Below are 15,336 nucleotides of genomic sequence, written 5' to 3'. Positions count from 1 at the left end.
GCCTCACAAGGGTGATGTCTTGAATTGAATTGAAGTAAGGCAGAGTTGTGCAAAGTCATTAGCCTCATGTAGATGGAGAGATAGAGAGATGTAGAGATAGATGTAAATGTAGATATATCTGTGTCTGCACACACGTATACATATAGTAAAAAGGAAGATGTTAGCAAATTAGGGGTGAATCAGGAACCTTGAATGATGCTAAGGAATCCAAGAAGTAGAGATGAGGAGTGAGCATTTTAGGCATGAGAAAGTGCCTACTCAAAGGAAGATGGTAATATCCATTGTAAATGAGCTCAGTGCATATTTTCCAGAATCAGTAAAAATTTTTCAGCTATTTTTTTTAAATTTCAGAATACCAACTAGTTCCAGCAAAAGATACAGATGTAATGAGCCCATCATTTAATTGTGTATTTTATTTTACTTTTATACCAAAGTATTCAATTCTTGTGGTCCTTCAGCATAGGCACAATATTCCGCTAGTCATGATTTCTATATTTGTCTAATAGAGAAGGATCTGGTTTTTTTTTCTTTTACTTGCACTGAATTATAAGAGAAATGCTTTACTCTTAAACAGGCAATATTACAAAAACCTAAATTTGGGGGGAAATAAATCTATGAAACAGGTGTGTCTCACTATACCTTAAAATAAAATAAATTATGGAGTGATTACCCTCATTATGGAGGGATTCTTTGCTTTGTAAAAGGAGTTAGCACAGAGTTCTTTTAAATAACAAGCTTCCCTTGCTCACTGAAAATGTTTTTATTGCCAAAAAGCAATTCACATCCCACTTCTTAAGAAAACGTCTATTAAAATTAAGTGAGGGTCATATATATCTTGAATATTGTCTGTAAATTTGTACATTTGTCATTTCCCCTAATTTGGTCTTTATGTTGGAGGTAGGGGGGAACACCGCCACGAGGATGTAGGTTGTTATATTGTTTTGTTTCTGAACTTAAATGAAACTAATTAGTAGCTGTGATAACATCATAAGATTTAACACTGAACTATCCTATAGAAGCAAATGCCTGTTCACATCTCTTCAGAATTTTCCCTCACTCCCACATTTTGAGAGGGCTTTGTTTACCTGTCAGTTTCATATGTCCTTTTACAAGCTAACACAAAGATTTCTTCCTTGCCCTCTTTCATCTCTTCAAATAATGCTCTCTTGAAATAAATCATTTAGGGTACAAAAAATGCAAACCAGGGAGAGCTTTGTCCTTTGTTTCTTTATTGATGGTTGATGAGGTAGAATTCTGTGGAACAGGAACAGGAGCAGAAGTTATCCTTATTTTCTTTGCCAGTAAAGTCCCTGAGCTTTCTTCGGTAATTTAATCTGATGCAGTAATTTCTAAAAATTAAAAACAACCTCTAGAGAGGCACAGTTAGGAAAGCATGTCAAAAGAATAAACCATTCTTCTGACAGTATTCTTTTCTCCCCAGAACGGGGAAATCTTGGAAGTACTCTACCAGTCATGGTGTAAGGAAGATGTTCTTAATCTAGAATCTATCAATCTTTTAAAAGTATATTTGGATGACTATATTTCAATATAATTGGCTTCCTCTGGTTTTCCTATGAATTTCCTTTTACGCGTTGTGAGAACAATTGTGACAGGGGCTCCCTAGAATTACCAGACTTTCAGTTGGGTCCAGGAAGCAAAAAAGGGTTAAGAATCCATGGAATGGTGGAAAGAGTACTGAATTTGGAGTCAGAGGACCAACACTGTATCCACACTCTGCTTCTTTTACTATTTTTGTGACTTTGAGCAATTTCACCTTCCTGGGCCTCGTTAGTAGAATGAGGAAATTTGATGATCTGCAGGTATGTTCTAGCTCAAAATACTATAACTGGCTTAAACCCAGCTCTCATCTTCTAGTATGTGATATTGAGGGCAAAAAGAAATCTGATTGGAAGCAAAGTATACCTTGAAAAGGAATTGAAAGTCTATTAAGGAAAATTAATGAGACAAATGAATGACAAATGTCTTGGGGATTGAAATTGGATTAACTGAAAGACTCCTTTTTAATGACATGAATCTTAAGCCTTTAAAATAAAAGTTGGGTTTTATTTTGTAACTTTATAGCTGAAGACAACTTGTTTATATTGCAAGTAACCATTTATATGAAAAATCAGGAGGATGAAATTTAGAAATAGGAATTGTACCTGTGAATCCACTCTTATGGGGAGCTCCAGGGTAAAGAAACTCCATCTCCCAATGCAGGCTGTCATTTTGTTTACAAAATATACTTTTATAGAGTTGCTTAGGGGATTAGAAGTTAAATGATTTGCCCAGCCTTGCTGGTTCTGAGGCCAGCTTTTCTATCCACTAGGCCACATTGCTTTTATAATATTGAAGACTTCAAAGAGCAATGTGTTTTCCCCCGAGTGCTTAATTCTTAGAATTAATAACACATATATTGCCTAAATGCTAAAGTCATGGATTAAGCAATATGATGCATGGATATACAGAAGATTGATAGATAATAATTTGTGATGTGTTTGCTGATGAGGGAAATTTTTTTAGCTCTTCCAAAAATTAAAGATATTTCACATAATTCATTTTTTCCTCCTATGGAGGCTATCATCCGGCTAAAGCCTAAGGATTACATAGACTAGAATGGGCTACAGCAAGAATTGTGGAATATACTTCTCTAAGAAGCCTTCAAAAGCAGATGCCTAATATTATTAACAATGCTTCAACAAACTGTTAAAAAAATAAACCTAGAAATTTAGCCCTTGACCCCTATTCTTCTTCCTCTTTAGTTTTTTGCTTGATGAACCAATGTTGTCTTATGCCATTAACATTAACATGATTCTCAAATATACATCTCTAGCCCCAACTTCTGACCCAGGTTTCAGTCCTAAATTTCTTACTACCTATGGAGGATATGTCCTTTTGTCACCTCAAATTCAACTCAACCAAAACTGAATTGTGCTGAAGCTTACTCCACCTCCCAACCTCACTATTTCTATCATCAGTGCTACCATTCTCCAAATCACCCAGGCTCAAAAACCTGGAAATTATCTGCATCACTTTTCTTTCCTCCATTCTTTAAATATAATAAACTGCCAAGTCCTGCCAATACTACTACTGACATCCCTTTCACTTTTGACATTCTTTTTCCATAAATCTGAGCTAGAGATATATAATAAGAATCATTGGGATATAAGTGATAACAGAAACCACAAGACAGGATTGGTTCAATAAGTGAAAAGCTATAGAGTGCAAAGAATTTCTAAAACCTTGGACCGGAAGAGTAGGGGCCAAAAGCTAAATCCATAGGCATTCATCACTTCATGCCCGAACTTCAAATTGCTGCCAGCCTCTGTTAGTTTCCATGACACAAATTGAATTGAAAAATGCTTGTTTAATTGAATAGTCCCTTCCTTCCTCTCTTATCCACTCTATGTACTAATTCCAGACTTAGCTTCCTAAAAACAATTCTTAAAGCACATTTGTTCCCTACTGCCTACAGGATAATATCTAAACTCTATTTCTCCCAAATCCTATACATCCTCCAGGGCAGTTAAATGGTGTAGTGGATAGAGTGCCTGGCCTGGAGTCTGGAAGACCTGAGTTCAAATCTGACCTCAGACACGGATTAGCTCTGTGACCCTGGCCAAGTCATTTAAACCTGTTTGCCTCAGTTTCCTCACTTGTAAAATTAACTGGAGAAGGAAATGGCAAACTACTTCAGTATCTTTGCCAAGAAAACATCAAATAGGGTCACAGACAGTCAGTCATGACTGAACAGCAACAAAAACAACCATCACCACCACCCCCCCATCCTTCAATGTCTACTAAAAGCCTCATTTTTTTCAGATTACCTTTCTTATACAGACTTCTTCACTAGACTTCTCTAACACTTCTTATCATTCTTTTCTTTCTTCTGTAGTCTATTTTATTGTCCTGGGGTAGTGAAAATAGCCCTAGACCTGGAGTCATGAAGGCCTTGGTTTAAATTTAGCTATATGACTTTAGCTAACCATCTTATCTCTCTGAGGCTCAGTTACCTCATCTGAAAAACGAGGCTAAAATTATTGATAACTGTTAACTACTTCACAAGGTTCTGAGAAAAGTGTTTCATAAACCTTAACGTACCACAAAAATTATTGTTTCCCTTTTCACATGTCTCCCTGAGTATATGATGTGCCTAGAGGTCACAGGGATGGTTTTACTTCCATTTATTTTGCATCCCCCTACAACATCTAAAATTGTCCTTTGAACATGTACAAGAATTAACATCGAATCATGTAGCTAGAATAGTCCTTAGGTGCTACCTAGGCTAAGCCTTTTATTTTGGAGATGAGGAAAGAGACCCAGAGAGATTAAATGATTTACCCAAGGTCACACATCTGTTAGCAGCAGGCTCAAGACTAGAAAGAAAAAGTCTCATGATCTAGACCAGTACTCCTCCCACGATACTGCACTGTTTTGTTTTGTTTTTTGTTTGGATATGTTGGACGAATAGATAATGCCATTTCAGAGAACAAGGGTACACAACGTACCTGTTGTCCTGAAACATTCATTCCAGCTGCATTTTCAGAGAAATCACAATACTTTAAAGGATATATCTTACCAAACATCCTCTCTAAAACACACCAGAAAAATGATTGATCAAACTTTTACTTAAATACTTCTGTCAAAGAGAACCCACTAACTCCTGAGGTAGGGTGTTCCATTTTGGAATAGTTCTAACTTATTTGGAAGGTTTCCCTTATATCAAACTAAAATCTTTCTCCAGCTTCCAACCATTGTTTTTAATTCTATTTTCTAGGACCAAGGAGAATTCTAATACTTTCTCCACACCATAGCCCTCCAACACTTCATACTCGACTTTGAAGGGCCTAACAGTACTGTTGTACAGTATAGGAACCTACTAACAGTTGATTGAATGGAATCTTCATGCAGGTGACCTTTGTTGGAGCAATCATCACTTCATTGCTAGTCAGTAGGTTAGGGACCTGACTGTAAATCATCATCCCTTTCTACTTAGTACTGAAGCGAAACACATCTTCCTATCCCAGCTCTCTTTTATCTGTTGTCTCCCTCTGCTTCTTAAGTTAGAGACTATCTCACTTTTGCTTTTGTATTCCAAGCTCAGAGCACTCTGCATGGCACATAGTATGTTGTTGTTGTTCAGTCATTCAGCTGTGCCGAAATGCAGCAGAGTGTCCATAGGGTTTTCTTGGCAAAGATACTGGAATGTATTGCCATTCCCTTCTCCAGTGGATTAAGGCAAACGGAGATTAAGTGACTTGCCCAGGGTCACACAGCTAGTTAGTGTCTGAGGCCAGATTTAAACTCAAGTCTTCCTGACTCCAGGCTCAGAGCTCTATCCACTGAGCAACCTAGCTGCCTCTGGCATATAGTTAGTATTTAACAAATCTATCCATTCACTCAAGTATGGGCAATAGGGGAAACTTCAGGGTTCATTAGGCTTACTCTCTTTGACATGAAACTTCAAGTTCTAGACACATTAGAGGTGTTGTATTATATTATATCTATTCTCTAGAACTTTAGTTGGTAGGGAAACTTTGATTCTTCATTCTCTCTGTCTGTCCGTCTGTCTGTCTGTCCATCTGTCTCTTTCTCTCTCTATTCCTGCCAGTCTCTGTGCCTCTCTGTGTCTGTGTCTGTCTGTCTGCCTGTCTCTCTCTCTCTCTGTCTGTCTGTCTGTCTGTCTCTTTCTCTCTCTGTCTCTCTCTCTCATTAAGAGTGCAACTACTCACCAGATCCCACTATTGGAACTTTGACATTCTCCATTTTAAGCCTGATCCAATTTGCCCTTCAGGCAATCTGAGGGCTCATCATACTGGTGCTGTACTTTTCCTGAACATCCAATGGACTTAGTCCACTGCAGCTCCAAACTCCTAAATTCAAATGACCACTAACCTCAGAGCTCTAGTAGCAGTGATTACAAGTAAGGAATATAGGCAAGTACTACCATGCCCAGCTTATCTCCCATTTTCACAATATTGTTAACCTTCTACTTCTTCTGATTCTTTATCAAGCCATTCTTGGTGAGAAGATATTGTTGTATCAGCATTCATTAGTAGCTTTTCAATATGAAATTCCAATGAAAATAGAAAGCATGGCATAGTGGATAAAAAGTCAGACTTGAAGCCAGAAAGGCCTAGGTTCAAGTCCTGCTTCTGACATATACTGGTTACTGGCATAATAGAATCACAATTCTAGGCAAATCATTTAAACCTCTCAATGTTTTAAGCTACTCTCTAGATTCTGCCTTGCAAAGAAGGCACTGACCTTAATTATTAAAGGGAGTTTCATCACAGAGACTTCCCTGGATCACTGAAGTCACAGCTCTAGTTCTACAAGCCCCAGTTTATTGCTAGTGAAAATCATTTGACTCTGTCACTGGTGGGGGCAATCATTTCACTTCAGTCTAAAACATCTAAAAAATGACTCCTACTTTTTTTTTTTGCAAATGTCATCCTGCTTGTGGTATAGAGTATGGTCATCATTATGTAGCTCCTGGACCTGGTAAGATTCGTCTGATGAGTTGTATGAATCTCACTGAAGGGCAAAAAAAGACATCCCCAAAAATAGTTGAGTGGCAACTTCCTTTGTTGTGTCCTCAAGCCTTAGTGCTTGAAAAAACTGTTATCATTATGCCACCTTTTTTCCATTAGTAACAAGAATGAATTAGCTAAAATGATAGCCACAGCCAGCCTGTGAATACAGCTAGGTTGAGGGAATTTTAGCCAGAATACAAATCCACAGGTGAAATATTTTTAAGTTAATGAATACAGCAGAAGAAGGGATTGTTGTTGTTGTTGTTGTTTTTCCTGACTTACTTCTATCCCTATCGTGCAGGAAAGACTACATGGCCATCATGGTACAGTGGAAAGAGGAGAGCTCTGGAGCTTTAATATCCCACATGTTAATATCCTACTTTTGTTTCTTATGAGTTATATGATCTTGAGCTAGTCATTTAACCAATTTGAGATTCAGTTTGCACATTTATGAAAGGATGGTGTTGGTCTAAATATCATCTCGGAGCTCCCTTTGAACTTGAAATCTCATGTGTGCTATCCTGTGTTGTAATATAAAGACTTATTAAAAATATTGACTTTTGTTATACAGTAGCTGTTTCAGAAGAATTATATTAAGAGTCCCTTTGGTCAAAGAGAGCAATGGAATTCATGATGATCACCATAATCAGCTATCTTGTCATTCTCATAAACATGAGGGTCTTTAAAATATTATAACATTTTCCAGCACTTCAAATACTAAAACCAAAGCAATGTTTCCTTTCATTGATTGTAAATCTCCATGGGTTTATGTGAAGATCCCAAGGCTTCATTTTATGACTTTAAATGAAAAACCTGAAACTTAGACAAAGGTTCATGTTGTAATTTGGCAGGTCCTTCACGCTTTGTGAAGTTTCATTCATGAAGTTAAAAAGATATTAAGGAATTCCTATAATTCAAGAACTAGAATGGGATTCAAGGATAATCTGTTCTAGTCTTTCTGAGGTAGCATTGGTGCAGGGAAAAGATCACTGACTCTGGAGTCCAAGGACATGAGTTCAAATCCTACTTTTGAGGCTCCCCATATGACCTTGGGCAAGTCACTTTACTTCCCTAGACATCTGTATCCTCCTGTAAAATAAGAGATTTGAACTAAATACCCCCGGAGATCCCCTCTAGCCCTAGATCTCTAAGTTTATGGTCTTTACCCAAAACATGAGTCTTGTCTATGCCCAACAAGCTGAGGCCAAAAACCTCCTATGTTAGGGAACTCTTTATCTCACAGGCATTCCATTCAATTTCTTTTTTTCCCTTTTCTTTCTTTCTTTCTTTCTTTCTTTTCTTTTTTCCCCCTGACAGCTCTCATTGTTAAGTACTTCCACTTTATATTGAACTAAATATATCTCCCAGCAATTTATGCCTACTGGTCCTAATTCTGTCATCCAGAACAGAAGACCCAGTCAAACCCCTTTCCAACCTTCAAATGTCAAAAGAAAGTAATCCTGACCCCTCCTCCCAATTCTCTTGGCTAAATATTCCCAGACCCTTCAACCAGTCTTCATATGATGTGGTTTCTAGTTTCTCCTCACAATCAAAATCTGGAAAGAATTCCCATATTCTCCAGATCCCTTCTTAGTCAGTAATGAGAATGGAGTTAATGCTGGAGGCATGAATATGAGCCTGTATAAATTCTTAAGGACTTTATGAAAGTTTTTGCTTTGATTGTGACCTACATAGCCAGGATTATGATATGAGCTTCTCTATTAAAGCAGTCTACCTAGCTCATTTGTGCTTCAGAGATGTGGATGATAAATATTCATTGCTTTTTTGTAATCCCTTGATTGATGCATTGTTCTCATTGAACTAGTTGTGGTAGAATCAGTTTTCAGTACCCCTACTGCTTATGTAAACAGCTTAATAGATGCTCACCCACTCATTGTTCATGTGGGTGTCTGCTCCAGGAATTTGAGATTTCTCTGGAATTCTTCATGAGTCTTTATTCATTAGAAGTTTCCAATTAAGCTGTCTAATTGTGCTCAATCACAAAATGCCAAATTACTCTGCTTGCATTGCCAAAGAGAACTTGGAGCATAGCATCACATACATTCAGCAGTTTTCAAGATGACCCTGAACAAGATACTTAACCTCTTTCTAAACCTCAGTTTTCTCATCTGTAAGCGGAGAACTAATAATCCTTTTACTAGTGTTCCCAGAAGGTTTTTGTGAGGAAGGATCATATGTAATCCTTGAAATACTATATTATTATAAGTTATCATTACTGCTATTGACATCCTACTAACCTGATTGCAGTCAGATAATCAACGAAATTTGACTGATTTTCTTTTGTTTTATTGAAAGATAGTAGTGATTATGAGCGACTTCTTATTGGGAAACATTGACCTATGGCCTCTTTGTCATTTTCCATGTTTGTTATACCACCACATATACTCCCCTAGATGACTGTATTCTAAAGAATCCATTCCTGGTTGTAGAACATCCTCTACCCTCATAGGATCAAGAACCTAACATTCATCCAGTTAAATGGATTTCTTATGTTTTTGTTTCATTTCTTTTAACTCACTTTAAGTTTTACTTATGCCTTTTTTTTATTTTCACATCATGCTCATTTCTAGATATCTCTTACCTGCTCCAACAGTGAGCCTTCCTTATAAACAAAGAAAAACAGCTAAGTAAAATTAGTTGACATAGTGACTGCATCTGAGAATACGTACAGCCGCACAAGGCATGGTCCCTTAGCAAAAAGAGGGTGGTACATTGCCTTATCTCTGGGGCCAAGATTAATCAGTAGAGTTACATAGCATTCAGCTTTGTTCTGTTATTTTCATTATTATAGTAATGGTCTATAATGTTTTCCCAGTTCTACTTACTTAACTCTTTATTAGTTCATACAAGTCTATGTGTATTTATCTGAATTCATACTATCCATTGCTTCCTGTGGCACAGTAGTATTCCTTGTGCCACAATTTATTTAGCCACTCTCCAAATGATGGAGATTTTCTAGATGACTAGTTATAAGGATGAAAATGAAGAGGAAAGAGCCATTGGAGATGGTGACAAATTTCTGGCATAAAAATTATAGATGGTCAATATCATTAATATTCTTTGGAGAACAAAGAATTAAATAAATATGAAAAATAATTATTAGCACTTATTGTCATATATACTTATTTGATCCTCTGCCAAAAAAGCTAAATAATATTTTTGCAAAATGGATAATTTTGACTATTTAATTTTTGGTATATTTAAGATAATAATGTTATAGATTTGGAGCTAGAAGGAACCTAAAAGATCTTATAGTCCAACCTTGTCATTTTATAAATAAGAAAACTGAGGCCCAGAGAAATTTTGACTTGCTAAAGGACACATAGGTAGTAAGAAATAGAGGTGGAATTCAAAACCATGGTCACTAACTTCAAAGATTTCACTGTTCTATTACATTGCCTCACTTACTTGTCAACGAATGCATCCTTCTTAAAAGAAACTGCAGATATACACTTAGTTCTTAGTCAGTTCTTAATTATCCTTAAATGACATCAATGTCATAGATAGTTCAAAATATTTTGCCATCCAAAAGCCATTTACAATTGATGAGAGGACTTGGAACCATGTCAAATGAGAAAAGGTTGAAAGACCTGAAGATATTTAGGTTGGTAAAGAGGAAACCTGGATCGACTGGGGATGGAGATGTATAGGATATGATCCCTGTCTTCAACTGTCAGTCTTATAATTCCAAATGTTGGAAGGTCTGTTATGTACCAGAGGGACTAGAAATATTGGGGGTTGGAGAAGGGATTCAGATCATATGATTAGAATTAATGGAAATTAGTAATAAGGAATTAATTTTCATTCAATGTAAGAAGAAACTTCCTAACAATTACAGCAATCCTAAAACAGGGGCAGCTACGCGGCACAGTAGATAAAACATTGGGCCTAGAGTCAGGAAGACTCATCTTCTTGAGTGCAAATCTGGCTTCAGACACTTACTAGCTGTGTGACCCTGAGGCAACTGTTTGCCTCAGTTTCCTCATCTGTAAAATGAGCTGGAGAAGGAAATGGCAAACCACTCCAGTATCTCTGCCAAGAAAACCCCAAATACGGTCACAAAGAGTCAGATACAACTGAAACAACTAAACAACAACAAAAACAGAATAAGAAAACAGATCTTCCTTTTAGAGGTATATAAACTAAGGTTTGTTATGGGTATTGTAGAGGTGTTCTATGTGTTAGATGAGTGTTGGACCACATGGAGGAAGCAGGTATATTCTTACGGCACTTGACTTGGAATCAGAAAGACTTAGGGCTCAAGAATTACCTTGGTTATTCATTTAATCTCTCTGTGCCTCAGTTTTTTCATCTGTAAAATGAGGAAGTTAGACTCAACCTATTAAGTCTCTTCCAGCTTTAAATCTATAATCCTTTGATCCTGTGAAGTTATGTCAGAGGTCCCTTCCCACCTTCCCACAATGGGATTCTATATCATGATCAACAAGCTTTTATTAAACTCTTACTTTGTACCCGGCATCATGCTAAACACTGGAGATACAAAGACTATAATATAGTATTAGTTAACCAATGTATGAATTTAATAACTTATTATTTACATTTTTAGACACACATTCTAACCAGGGGTCTGCCATCACCTAGCAGATTAGGTGGTTGAGATGATCCGAGTTCATGCTGAGTAGTGGGTTTCATGTTGACTTTCAGATAAATCCACCAAATGGACACCCAAACTGATGGCATTACTACTTTCTCTGTGCCAGAAGTTTGTACTTTGAAGCTGCTCAGATTCCATAGAATTACACTTGCAAAAAACTACACCTTAGCCTTCATGTTATTTTTTGCTTAAAAAACATCTTTGCCCTCTGAAAGAAAGGTGATGGTTATCTCCTTGTTATTTATGGAAAAATATCTTGCTGATGTATCAGAACTTGTAGTTTTTTGAGCAGTAAGACTTTATAATCATATTTTCACCCTTCATGGATGAAGTCATCTGTGTTTTTTCCTGTTTTTCCTGTTTCTGGTTTATTCAGGTGGTGCCTAAGCGTACATATGGTTTAAACCCCATATTTCTAAGCTTCTCTAAAAAAATGCAACTTAAACATTCATTTTAAAATTTTCCCATATGGCAATGCCATTTGGAGGTCATTGCAAAGAATAACCAACATAAACCACTCAAGTAAATTTACTTTAGATGTGAGCAAAACTAAGTTTTGATATATTTAAATCACTACAAACCACAATTGCATGAATTGTTACAAACTACAAGCTATTTAAAATTTAAGCTCTGACTTTGTGCTATGTAAATGTTTCAAAAAGCCCAGAAGTTTTCCAGATTTTCATTCCTAGCTAATGTTTTCTTTAAAATAGAATCAGTCGCCATGTTGTAATGTAGCTTTTTTTACTTAAAATCTAAATGTGTTCCTGAGCAAGTCATTTAACTTTTCTCAGCCTCAGTTTTCCTATCTATAAAATGGGGGAGGAGTGAAATAATACCGCCTATTTCACAGAACTGTTGTGAGGACAAATGAGATTCCACATGAAATGGGCTTGGAAAACCTCAAAGTGCTATATAAATAGTAACTGTTGTTGTTTAAGAACTACATACCATTTTCTTGAAAGAAATGAACTCTAGGTAATTAATGTTTTTAAATTAATGTACTCTATCCCCTCCTCATATTCAGGGAAGATTTGTTTTTTGTTTAAAATAGATGTGATAATATTGGCCATCAGTGGGAGGTTTCCAAAATAACACCAGAGAGAAGTGATAAGACACTTTAATTGATTTCTAAATAGAGATGGGTAGCATTCAAAAAAACCTCATCAGGTAAAGTTCCATTGTATTACCTTTTTTTTTTCTTTGCCATCCACAGCATGCAATGCCATTTTGGAGGATCTCAAGCCACTCTGATCTTATGGCTCTTCATCATGCCTTAGAACTGGAGTACCTGTAGCAGCCTGTGAGCACTTTGAAATTCCCCCACATCCTTATGTCCATGGACAGTATACAGGAGGCCTGTGTCTCATAACAACATTGGACTACAGAACATTGTGGTCTCCACATGCAGATACACAGCTGCCTCTGGTCTTAACCTATGCCCTTTCAGTAAACGGAGGACCATGCTTTTTCCTTCAGAACAGCTGTCGATTCTAGTACTGTGAATCCAATGGGAAAAAGACAAAAGCCATGAGAATGTCCTATCCATGTGTCTCTGCCACATTAGCTACACGGTTCAAACCTGTGAAGGAAGAAAGACCCTTAAAATGCTTTGATTTGTAGCATCTTCAGTGTGACAGAAACTGCTTCTTCAGTACAGCAAACTTGATTGCACAATGAAGACTGGGATTGCTTTGTTTTGTTTTTTCCTTTCTCAATACCAATGGAGTAATTTTCTTGTAAAGAAGGTTGACTTTGGGGTGTCTCTTACCCAGGGTACTCTGTACATCTCTACTTATTTATGAACAGACTGTGTTTTTGACATCAAGTAAATGGAAGGACGTTTGATAGGAGTTAGGTGCTTTCCGACCTCAGCCTTCTGATAGCCACAGCAAGTACTTGGATTTTAGCACATTGCGAAGTAGTTTAAAGTATGTCTAATTTAAACAGATGTGTACATCACTGAGACAATCATGTACAGGAAGAATTTTTTTGTGTAAATTTGTAATAATGGATGATTCTTTTACATATTGTTTAGGGAGATGCTATTGAAAGGTAGAAATGCCTTGCTAGTGAAATATAAGAGGCATCATGGGCACAATGTCTCATGATGCACCTTATTCAAAGGGTTGGCTATAAATATGTAGATAATGGATTTTTTTAGATAAATTTGTCAAGACCAAAAGCATGGATGTCAAGTGTCAATCAGGATTTTGTTTTTGTTTTTTTCCTAGCTATTTTCTTTCCCTCGGTTCTTCTGCGTAAATTAAAAAGGCCCATTAGGACATCATTATTAAAAACAACATGCCCACAGCACCTCCTCCCCCTGAAGTTTCTCAAAAGAGTTGAATAAGGAAACCTAATACCTCCCTTTTCAATTTCAGCACTAATGTATTATATGTAGCTACTTGAAAAAAAATAATCAAATGCCTCATCCCACAGAAAGAATGTAGAGGCTAGATATATTTTATTAAAATGGTTCATGGGTTGAAGTCCATCAAAATTTTCATGTAATCAGAAAAACGAAATCATTCTAGTGTCTGCATTGTTTTGTTAAGGAAGGAAAGGAAATACCATAGTTCTTTGGAATTGAGCAAAAATCCATACCCAATCCTTACATTTTCCTTCTTTTCCTTTTTTTTCTTCTCTCCCCTCCCTTTTCTTCTTCTATTCTCTTTTCTTCTCTTCTCCCTTCTTCTTTTTTCTCATCCTCTCACCTCTCTTCCTCTCTCTTTTTTTCTCTTCTCCTCTCTCTTTATTACACCATTTTCCAAAAGTAATATCCATTGCCAGAAACAGACACACCAAAGTTGTTTTCACCAAGAAACTGATATTTCTATCTACATTGGGGATAAACATACATTTAGGAATTAGGGGCTGTCATATTTCTCTACCTGGTAGGCAATTTTTGCCTTAGATTATTCAGTTTATCAGTAAACCCTTTTTCTTGACGTGTATCTTACCCTCTTCCTCAAATCACTCTATTAAGGAATTCATCTCCCCTAACTCCTTGGGAAAAAAGCACCAGCTAACCAGGGAAGCTAAAGAGCACCTCCATCCACTTATTGAGGATTCATAATGCTGCTACCAGAATTAGTCATTTGTGAATTTCCCATACTACTTAATTACCAACCATATTAGACTTTTTTTGCTTAAAACAAAGACAGATTTACAGATTTTTTTTTGCCTTGCCTTTTCTTTTTATGTGTCTGTAATCAATATGCAGACCGAGGGAAAACTTTTTTTTTTCTGGCCCTTACTGTATTAAAAAAAAAAAAAAAAAGGTGTGTTGTGTCCACAATTGTGTACAGGATTTTTCTTCATTAATTTTGTGTTTAAATTAATAAAATTGATTTGTGAAATATTGAACACTTCCTCTTGGATTTGTGTCTTTGATATTTCTATGCCCCCCCCCCACTAAGTTCTTGTTACAGCAGGATTTGGATGATCTTTAAAACTGGGTGCTTTCTCTTCTGCCCTGACAAGGGAAGCTGTAAAAAGAAATTGTAGTTATGCTTTAAAAATCCCATATGGATATAAACTATAAAGCAAGTAGCTATTCCTTTCATCAGTATGAATGAGTGAAGAAACTCAGAGTAGTGAATGCACCAGAAATGATTCTACATGCTTATCTTGTCACCATGGAAAATATATAAAGTGACCTCACTATAGCATTATAAGATACCACTTTCTGCTCTAGAGTACAATTCATTTGTTCAGCTAATATTTATTAAGTACTCATTTGGTACAAGGTCCAATTATAGGAGATAAAAAAGGAATAAGACAAAATCTCATCCTTGTGGAGCTTATGGCCTTGTAGAGGAGATAAGATGCATACACAAATAATTATAGTGTAAAATATAATGTGAAAATGCAATTGGAGAGTATCATGTGTATAAGATGGAGAGGTCACTTCCAAATGAGGGACATCAGACAGACTTCACATAGCTCACATATGAGTAGACATTGAAGAAACTGAGATGAAAGAAGGAGGACATTCCAGATGGAGGGTACAGCATTAGTAAAGCAAAGGACACATTCAGGGAAGAGTGAGTTGTCCAGTTTAAGTGAACCATGGATAAAGAGCAATAGTAGGAATTAAGATTAGAAAGGCAAATTAGAATTAGATTGCAGGATATCAGTCTAAGATGTTATAACAACTAA

The 15,336-nt window shown here is 36.5% G+C and overlaps 1 protein-coding gene across 3 annotated transcripts in view; it reads left to right on the top strand.

Moving 5' to 3' along the window:
• The window catches only part of LOC114054118 (eyes absent homolog 1), a 161,194-nt gene extending 148,449 nt beyond the window's left edge, over positions 1–12,745 (top strand). For all 3 annotated transcript variants that reach the window (XM_027877251.1, XM_027877250.1, XM_027877249.1), the window contains exon 16: positions 12,389–12,745. In XM_027877251.1, coding sequence (XP_027733052.1) covers positions 12,389–12,469 — 81 coding nt within the window. In that variant the 3' untranslated portion in view covers positions 12,470–12,745. The remainder of the gene's footprint in view (positions 1–12,388) is intronic.
• Positions 12,746–15,336: the final 2,591 nt, after the last annotated feature.

Source organism: Vombatus ursinus, unplaced genomic scaffold (assembly GCF_900497805.2).
Source record: "Vombatus ursinus unplaced genomic scaffold, bare-nosed wombat genome assembly UNPS02014812.1, whole genome shotgun sequence".
In the NCBI taxonomy this organism is placed as follows: Eukaryota; Metazoa; Chordata; class Mammalia; order Diprotodontia; family Vombatidae; genus Vombatus; species Vombatus ursinus.
This window is presented reverse-complemented; position numbering and strand designations above follow the sequence as displayed.